The 20687-nt window shown below is 46.1% G+C and overlaps 1 protein-coding gene across 1 annotated transcript in view; it reads left to right on the top strand.

Moving 5' to 3' along the window:
- Positions 1–668: 668 nt before the first annotated feature.
- Positions 669–20687, top strand: part of T265_03399 (hypothetical protein) — a gene marked incomplete at both ends in the record, with an annotated part of 23300 nt that continues 3281 nt past the window's right edge. Inside the window, 11 exons of the mRNA XM_009167868.1 lie at positions 669–872; positions 908–1150; positions 5256–5478; positions 8294–8467; positions 8940–9226; positions 11693–11972; positions 12085–12350; positions 12468–12896; positions 15601–15954; positions 18106–18570; positions 19740–20225. Of these exons, the coding sequence (XP_009166132.1) occupies positions 669–872; positions 908–1150; positions 5256–5478; positions 8294–8467; positions 8940–9226; positions 11693–11972; positions 12085–12350; positions 12468–12896; positions 15601–15954; positions 18106–18570; positions 19740–20225 (3411 nt within the window). The remainder of the gene's footprint in view (positions 873–907; positions 1151–5255; positions 5479–8293; positions 8468–8939; positions 9227–11692; positions 11973–12084; positions 12351–12467; positions 12897–15600; positions 15955–18105; positions 18571–19739; positions 20226–20687) is intronic.

Raw genomic sequence — 20687 nt, 5'->3', positions numbered from 1 at the left:
CTATCCCAGACATGCCCGTCTAGTTTGGGAGGTGTCCGGTGGGTACTCGAAAAAGTCAAAAGTGCAAAGTGGAACACATCAGAATTGAGTGAACTCATGTGGTTCATTATGTCCACAGGTCCGGGCGTGTGCTGCAAGGCGCCGGCAGTGAGGGCAGTCACAGCTCTGGGTGGGCCATCTCGGAAGTTTGGGTGGGGCTGAACGCCGAAAGGTAGGACCGAAAATCGGCGCTATTCATTCCTCAATAAACATCAACGCAGGACGATAGCCATGCCCCAATCCTTTGAGTATGACGTCTACCCCCTTTCTTCGGATTCATAATTCAGGCGTGCAAACTAACAACCACCCACCTATTCTTATAAATTGCCCTGGTTAAGGTCACTCCGTAAGCTTATTTACCGCTAGCCAATTTAAAGACGGGCATCTCAAATAACAACGCCCTATTATTTTTCCTTGGTGTTTCAGAAACAGATATCAAATGAGTGACCACGACCAACAACCTACAAGTATTGATTCTTCGGGCCTTTGGTTTTTACCGAAAGATATTAACTTACAGTTCCTATTGAGAACATTGAACTGAAAAATAGGACTGAGTTTTGTTTGTGTGCGCTATTTACCATAAAGGCGCGGCTTCCGAGCAGGCTAAAGGTGCTTTTTTGTAGAAGAGAATGGGGCTTTCACGTCCTAAAGATGCCAACCCGTCCACGAGGTTTTATGAAAACCCGGAGATTATAGCTACTTTCGATCCAGTAAGAACGTGGCTTACAAGGAATCACAAAAAGTACACCCAAACCGAACCACCAACCAACAAGAGTCTTGCCACGCTATGCTTTCAGCTTTTACAGTTTCAGGAGTCATCATTACTACGGGCGGTAAGGCAGGCTTTGATTTACAATGTTTCTTTCAGGCCAAATCGTTTGTCAAGCTACCTGCCAAGTGCTTCATGGATTTTAAACCTGGGGGAGGCCTATGCCATATTTTCCTCACTTGCCTAAAGTTTCGGCATGAACATAACTGGAAGAAGATAGATTTTTCATCATCCTCGCGCGTAGATAAGCATATTGAAATGTTGACCTGCGTCGAGCGGGAGCTAATAGCTTCAAAATGCTGGGAGAAGCCTGTCGTGTACATTACTCCAATGGTCGAAAAGGTTGGTGACGAATTTTTTCCCGAAGGTAGCGTTTCGTGTGATGGCGGTTGCATATACGCTATTGTTTTCATAGTATAGGGATGGCCCATCCGAACACGTGTGTCCTGTAGCGGATGGTACAACTGAGTTCCTCAATGTATCCATAGAGTAATTTTGCTTTCTGTTGTCGGTCTTTTTACAAAATCAGAATCCATTGGGAGGTCCACTCGTCTATTGCTCCCAATCTATCAATGTTATTGCCAGTGTGCTTTTAACCATTGCGTTTCCACTGAGTAATAGGGTTTGCACTAGGTGGTAGTGAAAAAAGTTGAGGATAAGTGCTTAATATTGGTGTAGTTGGGCGATGACCGGGTGGAGGCACTGCTGGATGTGGGGATGTATGTGCACTATGACATTTCATCGGTAATCACATCGCTGAGCCCTCAGCCAAGCTAATCTCTGCGAGCAGTTTGCCCTGGTACGGTGACAGTGAGCTTGCTTCTTGTTACAGATATTGGTCATGGCACTCTAGTTAACCTGATGCTTGAAAGCTAGACCCTGAAAACTACGACGAATACTTCCGCATACTATAAGATGTGCCTTTCGTTGACTAGGAAAACGAGTTTCGAGGCTCGTGTACGCCTTAGAGGTATAATTTCACTACATGGATTCTGAGTGTGATACAGTCGATTACGTTTCGTTGTTCTGAATTAAGCTGGGTGTTAACAAACAGAGAAATACACTCAAAACAGTATAGCTATCTCACTGTAATGTGACGATTTGTTTGTCTCTGTAGTCCGTGTATGCAAAATCTCATCGAGTTAGTCATGAACCATCATCATCATCATCGACAACATGACCTCAGTGTTCAACACCGATGCTTCACTGCCGTACAACCAAGACTTAGTTGAAAGCCTTATTGTAAAGAAAAGAGTAAAGCTGCAATGCTACCATAGGCTACACAGGCTGGGACTATAGGTGTAGCGGTCAGACGAAGAACGGAGAGTTCCGTGCAACGAAGAAACGGTATATGGGCCGTCCACAGGTCGCATTGCCCTCTTCGATGGGAGTGTAATGGCAGCAAGGCATTTCCTCCAAATACCCGTCATATCCGTATCTATGGGAGCAGCAATGCTGCACTTCGAACTGCTTTGGAGGACCTCATGTTCTACAATTCACTTGTGGGTATCTGGCTGCTTTGATGCAATAGTCCATATTGTCTATGGAGTGACGGGTGCGTTGACGTGCATGGCTAAAGCCGCTTTACTGAACTAGATTCTAGTACACAATCCTGTTCGAGGTGTACAGTTTTCTTGTCTAGTTAAGATTAATGCACATCGATGTGGTAGGTGGTCTGTTTGTCGTGTCATTCCGTAGCTGAGTAACGTCGATTTGGAGTAGCTGCTCATCGCGCGGGTAATGGAGAATGATCCCTTCAGCTGTTTCTGAACATTGTCTATTCCTGGCCAATATGCGATTCCAGTAAAGTGCTTCCACCACCTGCTAGTCAGCCGTGTAGTCGTTTGGATCGTGGCCATCAGTCAATAATGAAGGGTCCCAGTTCATTGTTGTCATGATTGACAGCAACTCCACAGAACGGGGAACCCAACTAAAGGATGCCATTCCTTCTGGAATACACGGCTTGACTCCAATGACGCCATTGTGCGGAATCGCTTATAAGCCCTTTGTTCATCAGGATTAAGGATGCGACTGATTTAACCAACTTCAATAGATCTTATTAGCTCAAAAATACTGAGCTGACTCGGTTGGAAACTACTAAAAAATCAGTCACTTAATCGTACTCTTACCACTGAACCATATCACCCTGAGGCCCAGCAGGATAAATCGAAAATTGGGAACGATTGTCTAGCGATAGTCTGGGTCCTAGATAAGTGGGGTTCATACTTGCTATGGCAAAGGTTTCACGTCGAGACCGATCGCAAACTCCTTGAGTGGATTAAGGCTACCAGAGGTCATCGCGTTGGGCATTCCGACTACGACTTCCGAACCGATACGTGCTGGAGAGAGAACTACCTGGCTGATTGGTTGTCAGGTCCAGAGACTACACATGGGGTCCCGTGGATCATGATGGCGTCGAACTATTTCAGAATGGTGGTTCAACTACAGCGACAGGATCCCGTACTCGGAAGGCTGCGGTCGCCGTGTTCGTTGGGAGGGTTATTGAGAACGCGGAGAGAGATAGAGAACTGAAGGCGTTCCAGGAGCACTTCGTTAGACGGCCTGTTTGAAGCTGACATAATATCCTGGAATGTCAACAATTCGAGTTTTGTACCGCCCGTGATACTTTGCATTTTGGGACGGAAGCTGATCGTCAAATATCACTAAATGGCACACACAGGATACACCAAGACATACAACTTACTTCGGCAGAGGGTCTATTAGTCGAAGATGAGAAATGAGGCAATGGATAATGCGGTGACCTTTAAGTGGCGCCAGTTGCTAAAGGAGGTACGACATGGACAAGTCGTTGCATTGTATCAGAGATAGAGGATTTATGATTCGTTGACATCATGGCCCCCTTTCCGGTGACAGCTGGAAGTCAGTATGTCGTAATAACGATAGAACACCTGTCACAGTGGGTCGAGGCGGCAATCGTACCAATTTAACAGTCGACGTCGACGTCGATTGGTGAAATGGTAATGCATAACATCGTGGCCAACCATGGAGTACCAAGATTGATCCTAACGGATCAAAGCCGTGCTCTGACAGTGAAGAATTCAGGAGTTGATTGCAGAGGCTGGGCATCAAGCGGCTAAGAATGGCACCCTACCACCCGCAAACCAACGATCTAACCGAACGATTAAGGTGTGGATGACGATCAGAGGTGACTGGGAAGGGAACTTGCCGATTGTGTTCGCACATCGTGCTTCGGTCCAGTCAGTCAGGTAAGTTCCCATTCATGCTGGAATACGGTTGACATAGCGCCTTCCATTTGGTCAGGAAAGCGGGTTGTAGCCGACAACATCTGTCTCCGGAAGAGCTCGGAGAGGAAGGAAAGAAGGCTCAATAAAAACAGACCACCGTTCAGGAAAGGATTAGACGAAACGGCTGGTAGGAATGTACGACCATTCCCCATAGGCGCGAGGGTCGAACGAAAGGATCACCAGGATCTTAGAAGGAGTGGACTGGGGTCGCGGAATATGGGCAGTCGGAAGCAAGGCGCGTTTTTCGCTACCGACCATCGAGGAACGTTTGTACAATTCAGAACGTTCGAGGTTCGAAAAGAGTGCATGGTGCCCAGCTTCGAAAGTTGCATGATACATCCGATGAGGTGCCGAATAGATCATCAGCTGAAGCCAACCTAACTGGAGTGAATGGGACGTCGGTAGCACACGCAATCTTTGAAGGTGCGTACTATTGATGAAGCATGCGAGTAGTATATGGTTTGGCGTCCAGGCTCCACGCCTTGTATCTGGCGGAAGGTGAAGGTTAGTATGAAAATTGTGGAATCGTTTTGCAGTGTTCGCTTATAATTTCCTAACAGTCAAGGCGCTTTCAGGAAAATTCAAGAGGACGCTTGGGATTGTTCAGTTTTGAATAACCCTGGTGACGTGATGCTTACTTTCGTGTCCATTGGCGTCTCAATGTTCGATTCATGTTTGCTAACAAACAAATTAGCAGCGAGGGCTTTCCTCCTTCCACTTGTAGGTTCTTTGCCTTTAATTTGATTATTGACATGTGAGCTAGCTGGCTCATATCTTGAACTCGAGATGGATCAGTGGTTAAAATGCGGATTTATTAACCACACGGTTCGTGGTTCCAACCCAACCTCTGCTTCTCGACTGCTCCTGTCTAGGCTTGAATAATTTGGCAGCATCTCAGTCCTCGTTCTTCTTTTGGTGGCATGGTAGCTAGACACCGAAAGGATGTTAAATCCTAGTGGTTATTGTTATTAGCTCATACCCGTCCATAACAAAGCCATAGCGCATTCAGTGGGACGTTGTATTTAGACTGGGTTCTTGGTAAGCTTCATTAAGCCATATCCTTGTTTGTTTTTTCTGAACTTTCTTTCTGTCTCTCGTGAGGTCCGTAACGAGTGGAATGTGCAATTAGTGATCCTACTATGTGGATTCTCACTCATGCATTCTTGTTTACTCCTTTGCAGACCCTAGCACAACGTTTGTTGGATGCTGCGAGACAACTGAACATCTCTGTTGTGGAGGCGGCCTCGGATGCAACGCACGTTCTTCACCCACCTCCCCCGAACTGGTCTGGCAGTAGTCATGAGGATTCAACTCTCCAGCGTTTCCGTGTTGTTTTCCATGAAGGTCGTGGGGTTCTACTTCACTGGCTATATTCACCTGGGTCCTATGTGACTTGGTATACTGGTAAGTATTCACGGTTTCTCCTCGTGTCCTCTACGGTGGCCTTTCTGAGTACTTTCCAAAGAACGAAATTCCAGGATTTGCAGGAGTGTCTTTTATCTTTTCAGCGTTTTCGTGGGATAAACTATGGTATCAGAATGTGTTCCGCCTTCTCGGGGCATAAGCTAAAATCCAATTGCTCTGTGTAGTTGCCGTGCAACTTGGAGGAAGTACGGGGACCATGGTGCTCGAATTGCCGAACTATAGGAATAGTCGACTTAATGATTCACGGGGTATGAGCCATGGCGTAGTAACGTGAAATGAAACTGGATTAGGCATTATTCTGGATCGTTTTCCTTAAGGATATAGGACTTCTTCACAGTGAGTCCCTACCTTTCCCTTTTCACTTTTTACCGGGGATTTCTTCCCTCATGGCTGTGTGACAGTCAAGCACCAGTTTGTGGTACTTGTGTATTGTTGTCAGGGATAATGTGATGACATCAACGTCCACTTGAGGAAGAGCGACAGGCATTCTCCGCACTATTAATATCTCTGTGCATGGCGCAGTTAATCCGTCTGCCTCTTTACTACCTATCTTATTACTACGGCACATTGAGGATGAAAAGCCAGTTGTGCGACTGTCACGTAGCATGGCTGTCCTTACGCGCGGCAAGATGTGCACAAATAACAAACTTGTTTCTAGTGTCAGATCACGCGACAGAATGCGGGCTGAGTTGTCGGTACCCGATTCTGCGACGAATGACCTAGTCCCTTCGGCGAGAACGCCGGTTGATAAGGATCTTCACAGGTTATTCAACCGGTCTGCAAAATGCTTGTCCCAATCCTTGCGGTGAATATCACAGGATATCGACGGGCGGTTTCAATAAACCGGGACAACGCTGGTGGACTGCTTCCTTGGAGGGCTAATTTATCCAGATTGGTTTAAATGCGATTCTTGTGTGTTTGCTTAAATACTTCTCATTCCCTGTTGCTTGGGTGTCGTATACATAGAACAGTGGGTAGTAGTGGGCAGACATCTTGCGGGTTCGGATTTTGGTTTTGAGTGTACTTTCCGATCTACGTCTCAAAGCCCATTTCTTTTATAAAAATGGCTTTGTAGCGCTGTTGGTAAATAAAGACAATCGTTCAGCTGTAGCCCCCTTTCGGCACCTAGCTGCCACGCCACCCAAAGGAAGCACGAGGGCTGGGATACTCCCAGGTTACCCAAGCCTAGACAGGGTAAGTCGAGAGGCAGAGGTCATGTTCGAACCACGGACTTTCCGGTCAATAAATTCGCGTTCTAACCACTTGAGCCATCTCGCCCCGTTGGTGCTTATCTTCACTTCGGTCTTGGTCTGGCCGTTCGATAAAATGTGGGAGGACAGATTTCATTTCGTTGATGGTTTCTTCTAGGGTAATTGGCTTTGATTTCGGTTGCCTGTTGCCTCCTCTCGTTTAGTACCGGCTCGTTTGGACCCTTTGCTTTCTCACCTAGCTAAACGACTTCTGCGCATCCCAGTTCTGGCGTGCAACTTTGTTGATTCATCAGTCGACATATATAAAACACCCGAAAATCGGGTACAAGTTCTAAGTGCTCCCATGAGAATTCTCAATAGCCAAAATGATATTTTTCATACTACCTGCTTATGCACCAACGAACCGTAGCTCGGAAGATATTTTCTATGAGAAACTTATCACTTTCATATCTGACACAGATTTCCTGGATGCCAGTGTTCAAGTGGGGTATCAAGGGCGTAATGTGGCGGTCTCTTTAGGTTGGTCTCTAGACAGGTTTGTGCCGATTGCCAACTGTTCTCTGGTTACGCAGGCAGCGTTTAGATGTCCGGCGAATCCGTGCTAACGAACAACAATGGAACCGGATTGATCAGGTAGCCATTAGCTACCGAATGTGAATGAACGGTTTTTAAACCATCTACTGTTATCTGGGTTCCTTACAGCGTCACTGCAAATCAAAGTGTCTCCTGTCACGTCTATTAGGAGGTGTTTCGTATATCCAGTTCCCTTCATGAATTTTGTCGAAACGACGGTTAACTGGGCAACATACTGGGGATTCTAGCTGCTTTTGTGCTCTCATTCAGCTGGTATATACATTTACATTTAAGTTCGGAGTTACGGTAAAGCTTATAGACACTCACCCAACTCTAGAGGTACTTCCAAACGCGTTTGGCTCTATTTGTGGTAGTAGTCCAGCAAAAATCGAAGGCCAAACTAGATTTGCGGTTTGATTGCTTAATCCTTTTGGAGATAGTGCGTTGGCGATGTTGGAGTGACATTTAGTTGGGTGCATGTGACTATACTCACAACTTGGTACATTGTGCCTTGTACAAGAACTTTGAAAATGTGTTAGGCGGAATTTCACACGGATCCCGCTTTACCACCCCGCAGTCAGATGCCGTTACAGCCGAGAAGCCTAGCCCGCGCAAAATTGTCCAAAAGTTCGGGACGCTTGCCGGTCCGGGAACGACCAAAGGTACACGGAGGATGCCTTCGAAGCACAACCTTGCGCTGATGCAGTTACACACATTGATATACAGTCAACGACATATATGTGAGGATGACTGATTACCGGAGTCAAATCATTTCAGCTTTTCAAATAAATAATCAGCAGAATTTATTTTCCTGAACTCATTTTTATGAGGATGAGGAACACGCCGTTTCTCGCAGTGCTACAGACCCATGGCATTTTTGGATGATTTGCCACTTCGGAGCATTGTCTTGGAGATGGGGCTAGAACTGCTTATGCCTTCTGCATTTTTCCATTAGTAATTTCAAAGCTCTTGATATAGTCGGAAGATAATTTGGTGTAATCTTTTCTCAGGTCTTCAGATGGAGTGGCCCAGCGAAGTTGAACCGGCTCCCCAACCAGAGCCTGGCCGACCTTGGGATGTCGACGCGCGTTGGTTGTTGTATTCGAGCGACTACAATGATTGGATGGTTGAGGAGGACTTCCTGACTTCTACAAGTTCTGTTCGTCCAAGGACTACCTATTCACGTACGTGCAGTGTGTTCTATTTTTGATAATTTTGCGTAGGAAACTTTGTCCCAGTTAAACAAGAGTCGAGGTTTGTTTTTCCCCTTTCAAATCCGTGGTGGTGCAGATAGTTTTCAACTTGGATGAATGTCCATAAATATAGGATGTTCTCGTTGGTTTTCCCTTTTTGAACAAACCTTTGGTGATCTGCTAACCTAATTTGAGAGGGAAGGATTAGTCTCCCACTCGATTATTACTGTGAGCACCAGGATAGCTTCTAGGAGAGGTTTGGTCGCATCTCTGTCACATTCCCGAAAGCAGTCGTATGCCCTGGTGTTTCTGTCAACGCATATGTTGACGCTTGTCCATGAATCCCAGGCTGTATTTCTCTGGCTAATTTCCCGAAAAGTTTTCTCCTTCAATCTTTTGCTCGACATCCTCTTGACGATCAGAAAACATCACGTTCCTAATCTTCGACTTGTATACATTTTAGCTGATGAATTTGCTGCCGCCGCAGCAGCTGTGGCCTGCACGTCCGCGAGCAGCAACAGTTTGCAATCATCCACTTCTCAGTACGCATCAACTGGAGTTACAAACACACCGACACCTATCGAATCGAATTCGAAAAAGAAGAGACGCCGTTCACCTTCGCCTTCCGTTTCTGACCCAACCTTTACGATTGGTTCTCACAAGAAGCGACGTCCTGGCTCATCAATCTCTGGTGAAAGAAGTGGCCGTCTGTCGGCCGGTCACAGCGGTCACAGAAAAGTGCGAAAAGAAGTGAGCTTATTTCCATTTTCTTGGTTGTGTTTTGTGCGAACCCTGGGCTTCCTCGGATTGTTTGTTTGTTTTTATAGTTTCCTAATTTTGAGCGGTTAGGTTCATTTACGTTTGTATGTGATTAGTAATAAGTCCCGAGTCAAGCCGTTCATCTATTTCAGTGGAGTTATTCCGCATAAAATAAGAGGCCTATCTATCTTGATTTCTGGAGAACTATAATGAAAATCGTTTGCTGTTCAGCGTCCTAAAGCCCCTTCCCCCAATACAGTCCTGATATTTGCCTAGAACACCGAGTCCTATCGCTGTTCGTTCATACTACTGTACTGTCCCTCACCTGCGGAGTGGTGAAAGACGAAGTCTTCCCGAATAGGAAAGACCAGAACAGCGTTTGCCAACCTCCTGCAATTTTACCACCGACGTGACGTCAGCTTGATTGTCAAGGGTAGAGTGCACAATGCTGCAGTCCGATCTGTTCTATTTTACGGATCGAAGACATGACCACTGCCCGTGGCTCTGTGTTTGACTCTCGGTTCCTCTGAAATGTTTCGGTGGTCTGATCGTTAATGTTGATGTATGCCAGATGGTTCTCGGGGAACGTCTGCCCCGGTGGTCTGGCTGGTGATAGTCCACAGGTTACGCCGATCTTGCCAATTACTTGGGATGTCAGGGCATCGTTTACCTCGTAGACCTGTCCTCGCCCAGCGTTGTGTCTGATGGAGATGACTCAATCCATGGCTTGACAGAAGCATGAAAGTCAACTGAGTCGTTTTGGTAACTACCGTCTCGTTAGTTTGGGACTGAGGTACGAGGCGAAGGAATGGTTGGGGATCCTGACAGATCTGGTAGTGTTATGCAGCCAGTGGTGATCCTAGATAAAAGCCGTTGCCTTCACTGCCTAGCTCACACTTCCTAGTACACTAGACTGACAGATCCATTTGTAGCCAATGCACAGATTGGGCCGTAACCTCCAACACATGCTTGTTGTTCTTCTCGAGGTAGCTCAGTAGTTAGGGTGCGAATTTACTGACCGGAAGGTCCGTGGTTCCAACCCGGTCTCTACATCTCGACTTCATCTAGGCTTGGGTAATCTGGCAGTATCCCGACCTTCATGCTTTCTTCGGATGCCGTGACAGCTAGGCACCGAGAAAATGTTACAGCTGAGCGTTTATTATTATTATTACTATTATTATTATTATTATTATCATCATCATTCTCACCCTTTTTGAGTGAAGCTCTAACAACTGAAGCCACCTTACTTCTGGCCGTGAATGATTGATTGATGGTTCCTGACACTAGTCACTGCCGTCTTCCTGGATGGGTACCCCGAGACGGGCCACATCAATGGCTAGAGACATTGTCAAACATGGCCCAGTGGCACCCTCAATGGCGCTCGTGCATCCAAGCTATCGCATAGCTATGCATAGCTCCTTTTCCAACCCCCACTTGACAGCTGAGTGACAATTCTGGATTTGTGCACCAATTTATCAGCTCCCGGCTGCAATGCGCAGCTACCTACCCACCCCCCAAATAATCGGTGAACGAGACTGCGGCAGCTACAACCACTGTACGACGAGTACGGGGTTATTACAGCTGACAATGATGATGATGATGTATCCTGACAAGTACACTTTAGGATATATCCCAGAAAACGGTATCCAACTAAATGTTCAGAATAAGGTTTGCACTGGTCGTGGACGCGGTTGTCATCCCCACAGGTTGACTACCTTCACCCAGGGTGTCTTGATGGTTGGTATTTCCCCGAATTTTTTGTCGTACACATTTTACATGTGCGCATTCCGGTAACCCCGTCCAGGAGATCTCACGCAGGAAAAAATGGCGGAACCCCTCTGAGAGAGAGAGAGAGGGCCGTTGCACATTAATTGTCAACCGGCAGCGAGCGTTGTAACTTCTTGCAAGGTCTCTCTTGTGAGGACTACTGTGTGCAGTCCGCTCAGCTTAGGCGTGGTTGACATGTGGCAAGTTACCGTAGGTAAGAATTTATATTCCACACCGACATTTGTTAGTGGTGGCGCGGTCTCTGGACGGTGCTGTACTACTGTTTCGTAGTCATTTGGAATGACCAGCACATATATTCAGTAAGCCCTTGTCGCTTCATGGTAGCCGATTGTCTGCCCTTCCGCAATGTATTCGTGTTGGTCTATTCTAGGTTCACCTAGCATATCTTCATCGATCGGGCCTCGTACAGGCCACGTACACATACCAACGCAACTTTGCATTTATCCAGGTTTAAATGTATGAAATTGGTTTATTTTATGACTGTTGTGTTCATAAAATCGAACTTCATTCCCACATCCCTATCTATCTGCCATTTCCTCAAGACCAAATTGATAATCTATTCTGGCTTGGTGAGTATTTATTCTTTTCATGGGTTGCACTATTTTACTAAACAAAAACTCGCTCGCATTTTCACATTGCACTGATTGCTATTTCGACTTCCGTTTTCAGGACGAAGATGAGGCATCGTGCCAGACGGTCTCGTCAGACGCGATTCCAGAAGAGACTGATCTATCCAAAGAGTTCGAAGACCCAGAACCAACACACCGAGTGACTGCGGTGTCGGGAAACAGTAACGCGCAAGTTGTCTCGGGAACTTCCCGACCTAATCGAGTAGGCCCGATTACTGGTGACGTTACTGGTGGAAAGTCGATATTATTTGACTTGGATGATGAAGACACTGGCGATGGGATTGATGGGATCAACGATGTGCATGCCGCAGGGGCCAATGGTAAGTGAAGTTTTGCAACTGGGTGTAGTGATATTGAGGGTAATTTTTTTATTATACTGAATTCGACCTATGTTAAGCTGTATTTGTTCTAATCTTGTTTTGGATTTTGCAGTTGATGGCACCCCAGCTCCGAATGTTGACGATACGCGTCACCCCGGTCCAGCAGGTGGTGGGGCTCACACAGATCTCAGTGTAACTGAACAAGCTCATTGTATTGTGATTCCTTCATATTCCGCTTGGTTCGACTACAATGCAATTCATGGCATCGAACGGCGTGCCTTACCCGAGTTTTTCAATGGTCAGAATAAGAGCAAAACACCGGAGGTATATCTGGCCTATCGTAATTTTATGGTGGACACCTACCGACTGAATCCTCAGGTGAGCTTTTTCTTATCCGTGTGAACCAACTGGGGTTTTTGAATGCAGTGGATATCAACTTAGTGGTTTTAATATCCCCAATCGGTCCGACAAATGTCCTATTCATATTCTTTCCAGGAATACCTCACGTTCACTGCTTGTCGGCGTAATCTCACCGGTGATGTTTGTGCTATCTTACGGGTACATGCCTTCCTGGAGCAGTGGGGCCTGATAAACTACCAAGTAACAGCACCTCTGGCTGCAGCAACCGGTCTGAGTGGTGGAGCTCTTGGTGGTGCTGCGGAAGCCGCTCGTCTAGCCGTGGCCGCAAGTCTCGGACCACCTAGCACTGCACACTTCCACGTCCTGGCTGACAGTGCAAGTGGGCTACAGCCAGTCGGTGCGCAGAATCAGGCTGCACTGGCTAATACTACCGGCGTCGCAGGACAGCCGTCGACCGGAGTCGGAGATACATCCGACCTTAACAAGCCAAATGTGAATGCTATGGGCAAGGAAAATTCGGAACCCGGATTACCCGTTAATGGCGTTTCAAAGACAGATGCTCAGGTAAGTGGTCAGCTTCATTCTTCACAATTTTCAGTGGAACCGTCTTCCATGTTCTTTAGCCTTCTCATAAATGACAAAAAATCTGAATAAGGCAAGCATTAGATTATCTTCATATTTTAATCGTCTTACTGTCAATGATATTGGTGAATTTTGTAGTCGACACTCCATTGTTAAAGCTTTTTTAAGTCTTAATAACCTCTCGATTTCGACGGGTTAGTTTTAGACTTTACGTTGCTGTCAAAACTCGATGTTTCTGAATTTTCCTGCTTTCAACGGATAGGTAAGTGGAGCTACTCGCGTTTGATGATCAAGGTTCATGTTGTTAGTCCATGGATTTAATAGAATGTCGCTGCTTGATCGAGTATGATTTCCCCACAGATAAGCATAAGGTCTTTTGTCTCCAGGTTTTCCATCGTTGCCACTGCCGTGCATGGATCCCTGGGTCTCTTCATAGGTCTTGTTATCTTCCATTCATTTGCCAGACTTTGGATGAGATTCTTCAGGTCGCAGACTAAATAGGCTTTTTGAGTGAACAAATGCGGTGGAACCAGACAAACTCATCTCTGTTAGGTTGGACACAAACGTGCAGTGTTTCATTTCATTCATCATCTAGTGAATATCGATGCTATTCAAGGGCCGAACAGAAACGGGATGGTTTTCCGCCATTGTTTGCCCAGGATAAACGGCTTGCTGTTTCCACCGATTCAGGAACGACCGGATTGCGAGCGTCAACAAGCGTTATGAGGCACTTCCAAGTCGTGAATTCCACTTAAAATTTGTCGGTTATCCTTAGCCCCATACATTCCGTAAGCAGTTTTGCATGTCCCAGTACGGTCTGGCGCATTCCCACCGGATAAACCGCCCAGAGACGTCTGAAGAGGAAAACACGTCAGGGATTCGTTGGGTCATGCGGTGGGAAAAGGTTGTGTACCTAGGCAAATAACTGTTGTGCAACTTAGAAAAACAGGTCATTACGAACTGTTTGATGCATACATGAATGATATTTTTCGCCAAATAACGATATTTGTCAGTCAACTTGTTTTGCACTGTACCGAAGACGGCCAGTAGGGGAGTATTCATCCACTTTTCTGCCTGGCTTTGGTCCTTGACGGAATAAACACACAAAGTAGATCCTTCGACGAAAACTTGTTAACAAATACTTTTTTATCAAAGTCTGAATTCACAGTTTTTCGGGGTGCAGGAATCCAGGTTAGTCATTTTTTGTACCCCAACCACGAGTCGGTTTGAAGGTTCCAGTCTCATTCTTAAAGTCGATGAAAACTCCGTACAGCATACTATACCAGCTAACTAACCCCTTTTGGGGTTTATCAAGTAAACACAGTTCCCGAATTTTCATCATTTTTTTCATTTCCGTTGTTGGACACCCGATTGTGCGTTTGTTGCGGCAAACACACCTGAAAATTAGTCGGTGGGTCATAGCTTCCTGGAGCACACCGTTATGACCACACATCCAGCGCATTTCAGTAGAATGTTGAGAACATGGCCGACTTGCAAACTTACTGAAAGGCTTTTGATCACGGAGGGCCAGTCTGGAACGTGAAATCGCAAGTCGTCCCTGGAATAGAGAATAATCACCATTGTCGCCTGACATAAACATTTGGACCCGAGAACAAACGAGCACGTAATCTTCCTGACGTTCCCATGATAATCTAAGGACAGGGAGGACGTTGGGTTGTTTCCGATTTCTCCGTTTACCTGTTTACCCGTTGACTCACTTCCGGACATTCTACACCGAGTGGAAATAAGTGAATTTTCATTCATTCCGTATATCAATCGGAAGTGATGGCAGTCAAAAAGAAAAAAGTATGAAGGACGACAGTATGAATAGAGGTGATCCAGCGTACCATCTGCTATTGGTTTATCAAATAAATAGAAAAGTGAACTTGTTTGGGTGTACATGCATCACAGATTGGTGGTAGCTTGCGATCCAGTGCGTTATCTTCGATTCCGTCCCACAATGATCTAAGGTACTTTGCTTGCGAATCCGACGAGTCCTCGTGACGATCAAAATGTGATTTTAACGTCCCAATACTGAGTTCAACCGAACCATAGTCCGCCTTTCAAATTCCATGACTGGGAACTCGACATGAGTTGCTTGGTCACAAAGGTATGTTACCATAATGGATTTTCTCATCCGATTGTCCGGGACCTGGAGCCGCATGTTTGGATAAAAGCATGCAGTTTCATTTGTTTGATCGATGCCCAGGCAACAACCATCGTTATGGATTCTCCAACTTAATTTGTCCTCACTACTGCACAGAGCTACTACAGGGCTCTACTACACTTCCTTCGTTTGTATTATGGACGTATCAAGCCAAATATTCCGTAACGTAATTGTTACGTAACCCATTCATGATAGCGTGGACCCAGACAACCAGGAGGTCGGTCATGAGTCACAAATCACGGGCTTTCTGGCCATTAAATTGCATACCAACTGCCGTGTTATCGGTAACATGGATCGCGTTTTGGTTATGGCAGTGGAAATCATCATTCCTTGCCATGTCCATGGATATTTTTGGACTGTCTGACAGATCCGTTCCGAACACTTTTCTACGCTGTTTGGTATCAAGTTTTCTGGTTGTTTGGGGGCTGGAATAGAGACCAGGATGTGCTAGCGTTACTTGACGTAAAGTAGTACTTTTCTTATTGGCTTGTATCGACTTGTTTCGCTTTTTCTTTATAGAACAGTGAAGGCCAAACAATGGCGGCCTCAACAGCTGCTGTATCCACTTCGGCTTTGAGCAACTCAGCTGCGCCAATTACTGCACTGTCCGTCACAACCAAACCTCCCGCAAGTGTTGGTGATCCTTGTTTACGAACAGACCAGTATTTGAGCTCACCAGCAAATGTCGCTCGTGCGTTTGGAAGTCAAAGCTCCACAGATACAAGCAAACCCGCAGCTGCTGCGGACGTATCGGCAGCTAACGTAGGGACCAACGCAACCCTACTCAAGGGTGCATCGCAAGGTGGTTGGACAGATCAGGAGACCCTGCTTCTCTTGGAGGCTCTTGAACTCTACCGCGATGATTGGAATAAGGTGCGCTTGTAACCAACTCTGAATTGTTTTCTCCCCACATTAGTTTTCTTAGCTTTGTTTACGTGACTATGTTTTCCAACGATATTGCTTTTTTGCGTGTAGCATAAACAGGCGGTTATGAATTATCAGAAGCACAGGATTCACCCGACGCTGCTGGAAAGCGTAACTTAACGAAACTCAGACGAATTTTTGATATGGTCTTTGTCAGCTCGTGTGGAGCGGAATCGGACGGGGCGGTTGGCTGTTCGGCTCAGTAGATTCATTTAAGCTGCGTTCTTAATTGCTGCAACCAGCTACTGAAAATAATGACCCAATCACTTAGAGTTTGACGCTCATGTATCTGAGCTATCAGCTGTCCGCATAACGCGCCGACCTAAATATCAGTCATCTTGCAACCATCTGCTCCACCGACTGTTCCCCTACCGTTTTATTGCGACTATCTTCTTCGGGAGCTTGAGTGGGCTCCAGTGATGCCACGGTTTGCAGCGGTCTGACTTTGGTAATGAACCGTTACAAACTTATGTTCACCAAGTGGTTGTCCTCCCCTCCCTCCCGATCGATGAGAGAGCAACTGCAGTAGCTGGAACTACTATACCTCGGGACACAGTATCAGTGCACCCCAGCCGTAACCTATTTATGGTAATCCCTGTCTGGCAGGACATCAGTTAAGTCGAACGCATTTAGGGTGGGGTGGGGGGACGAATAAACTGAAATTTAGCAGGGTGTGTGGTTGTAGATCGTATTGTCGAGGATATCGTGACCTCGGCGATAAGATAGAGAGAGGGTATGGCATTTAGCGCTAGTGTTTTTTCCTCACTGACAATAGAGGAATATGCAAACACTAGTTTGTACCAGTGCAATCCCGACGTTGATTACAGTTAGCAATAGCCTGGGGATACAATTGTTCAGTATTTTGTACGTGATGTGGATAGCTGCACGCTTAAGATGGTAGCTCTGGTGCACCGCTGATCACGTTATTGGGTTGTTGCCTTCAGTATTCCAATCGTTTGTAGGTCCTCTTCTATCGGAGGAGACGATAGTCACCCTTGCAACCGGTTGGACAATGTCTTCATGTTTATGCCAGATTTATGGCCCATACACACTAAACGTCAACGAAGGGAATAAGTGATTAGGAGTTATCAGAGTAAGTATAGATGCCTTACATGGATGCTAACGTCAGTGACCCTTAAGAAAAGGAGTCTATTTCGAAGTAGACTAGTCGATCATCCGTTTTTTCAAGGAAGCACTCTAATTCTTTTGTCCCACACAGAACACGTGTTTCCACTTTTATGATATGTTGATCGACAATTGCTTGTCTATACTAGGTACAAAACCTCCCAACTTCCCAGATTACTTTCCTATGTCCGTTCACGAGCGAGTCAACCAGAGGTGATTTCTTTTGCGAGACAGTGGGAGCCAATGGGGAAAATGTTCCCTCGAAAAAAGATTTCGCCGTATTTAAGATTGAAGGTATCATGATTGCCAAGTCGTTTTCTCTTGATAACGGTTGCCTATTCTCCTCGATGGCGGCAGTTCCGTAACTACTCACCCCTGATCGATCCCACGTGCCCTTAGTTGTTGATGGTAATTTGCCACTGAACTCAAAGGAATTATTTAGTTCGATGAAAATAAGTCTCTATCAAACGTTGCAAACTGATTCATTATTCTCCATCCCCAGCAGCCACGTGAAGCTTCGTTTTCGTGCTGGGTGTTTAACCCTTAATGTTAATTGGGCCATTCGTAGATACGCTTTGTGTAGCATAACATGTGGAGTTCTAATCGTACCTTTGTCAGTCGGCCCAACGCACCCGATGGCTGACCTTATCCATATTTTGTCGATATACCATGCGCGTTGGTGCACTGGGAAGAATCGCCCCCATGGATTAGCACGATATCGCTTGGTTCGCATTTTTCATAAACGGCCCTCTTCAGAACTTACATGTCATGTAGGTTGATCTTACCTATTTTTGCTGTCTTCCAGTGGAAATTTTGACTAGACGTTTTCTTGCAAACCTCAGTTTTCCGATCTGAGCAACTTTTTCTACATTTCTAAAATTCATCGTGGACTGGCCAGAATTGGTTTGTCTCTGTGAAGAGGATCACCTGAGGCTGTAGGGTTTCCTAATCTGATAACTGTTCTCATATTACCAGGTGGCCGAACATGTGGGTAGCCGTACGCAAGAAGAATGCATCTTGCATTTCCTACGCCTTCCGATTGAGGATGCCTATTTGGAGGGTTCTGATCCCCTAATCAACCTTACGTCATTGGCCAACGCTAGTCACCCGGTCCCACCATTCTCCAAAGCTGCAAATCCTATTCTGGCGACGGTAGCATTCTTGGCCGCGGCTGTCGACCCACGTGTTGCCGCTGCAGCTGCACAAGCAGCGCTGACGGAGTATGCGAAGATGCGCGATGAAGTCCCTGCTGGACTGCTCCAGGAACACAAGGCCCGCGTTGAAGCAGCTGTGCGGCTCGGTCAACCTGTGGACCCGACCAAATTCGGTTTGGACGAAGTGGGCAGCGGTAAATCACTGGAGCAACAGGATAAGAAATCTATCCCAGAAGAAGTTGAAAAGCCGGCTGAGTCTGCTCTGGAGCCAGAAGAAAAAGTTCAGGTTTGTTTTTTATCCCTTCTTATCTCAAAAAGTCCCTTCTGCATAACTTTCCTTATCAGCTTTTCCTCCTTAGTACCTCCGGTAGTACCTCCAAGTAGACCCAGCTTGACCTCACTGTCTTCCAGTGAGCCCGGAACAAACCTTTTCGAGCCGTTTGTTGTAATATATTAAAGTGCGTGTGTTCATGCATTCTTGGTGGTATATATTCTTTCGGACTATTAGACTCAAGATATCCCTTGTTAATAGGTGTTTACGTTGAAGCCTTTCAGTAATCTGTTCATTGGACGGAAGTGGCGTGCAATGACGATCTTAGGTGGTCATAGTCTGACGCGGGAGGATTGGGTTGTGTGTGGGAAGTTCATAAGTGCAAAAGCGCTCTGCTTTCCGTTCTTTACTGCAAAACGCACCGCTGCTGTCAGGGTTTTGCAGTGTAGGGCTAAAACCTTGTGCACCCTTGGACAAATTGCCTCCAATAGTTAGCTATCTGTTTGGAGCATAGGTGATGGGTGCGTATTTACGTTTGCGTTGGCTCTTGCTGGGGTGTTCGTAATTCACCTGATCTGTTGCAACACATGTATCTTCCCCGATGTTGCAGTAGTTCACCACCTGATCCCCTGTTGTTATCTTAGTGGACTTGCATGACAACCCTTCCGTTCCTTTCACTGGATATGTATTTACTTTGTTCGGCCTTTGGGATACACCTTATCTGATGAAAATGATAGGGTCTGAGTTCTCAAGGATTCAATATCCCTGGCTCAGCCCTTATCAACGTTCCTATTCTCCACTTTCGTCATTGTGTAATTTGAAACATCGATTTCAGTATGAAAATGGATTGGCATTCACGTTTCTGGCTCAAAACAAACCGGCTCTTTGTGGCTTGTTGTAGACAATTTGTAACGGGCGTTCGAACCACACTTGTTTAATTCGACTATCGAAATCATTAGACAAATGTACTTGGATTACTGATCAGTTTACCAATGTTTCCAGACCCACTTCATCTGCCCAGTCGACAGCCTTTCCGCTTCCTGATTCTATGGTATAAAGGTAATTTAGGTCGCCTTGCTACTTGTCTGCGTTTTACTGCTAAAAATTAAACAAACGAGTGTAAATGTGTACGATGTCTGGAGTCTCCTACGACACAATAATCCTTTATAATGTGTCACTTCCAGCCACCCCAGGATGACAGTGCACCAGGAGAAAAGCTTGAAGATGAGGCAACGAAGGGACCCGAAACTATCAAGGTTGAATCTTTGGAGTCCGAATCAAGTGTTAACACAGCTCCATCTGAGGAAAAGGCCGAGGAGACCGCAGCTGAGGAATCCAGCTCATCAGCAGCAGTTGGACCTACGGAACCAACGGAGCCGATGGATGTCTCTACTGAGGATCCTAAACAACAATCGTCCGCCACCCCGGTAGAAACCACTGCAGACACAACACCACCGGAAGACGAACTGAGCACCGGCAAGTCTCAGCCCCAGAGCTGCCTCCCATCGAACCCTGATAGCCTAGGTACAGCCGCAGCTTGTGCACTGGCCGCGGCAGCAACCAAAGCACGTCACCTTGCCAGTGTTGAAGAGAAACGGATCAAAGGCCTGGTCGCTCAGCTTGTGGAAACTCAACTGAAGAAACTGGATATCAAGCTCAAACAAATGCAGGTAAATTGGAAATGAATAGCTAGTGGAACTTCCAGCCAAACGTTATATTGTGAATTTACTGGCCTCTTTAAGATTTTCGCAATCAGTGTCACCGGAGCGTTATTTGAGAATTTCAGACTCATTTCCTCAGTGGGTGTTATTTGCAAAGAGCGAGCTCAAGTTATGCGCGAATGCTACGACCATCCCCTATAGGGAAAAACGGCATAACAACGCGCTACAATGACTTATAACTTATGGCTGTTACGTGCTAGTATGTATTAATGGTATATTTCTATCAGTTTTATTGGTAGTGATGGTGATGATAATGCCAAAAGACTGCCTTTTTTCATAATGAAAGTAATGTGTGTTTTTCACTTCACACACTGCGCTGGTCAGTTGGGGGCCTTTTGTACCTTTCGTTGGATGCAGTGAAAAGAAACTTTATTGCACGGTGGGGCATAACCCCCCCCCCCCCCCCCAAAA

The sequence above is a fragment of the Opisthorchis viverrini genome (genome assembly GCF_000715545.1).
Source record: "Opisthorchis viverrini unplaced genomic scaffold opera_v5_48, whole genome shotgun sequence".
Taxonomy (NCBI): domain Eukaryota; kingdom Metazoa; phylum Platyhelminthes; class Trematoda; order Opisthorchiida; family Opisthorchiidae; genus Opisthorchis; species Opisthorchis viverrini.
The sequence above is the reverse complement of the archived record's forward strand: the minus strand, read 5'-3'. Positions and strand labels throughout refer to the sequence as shown.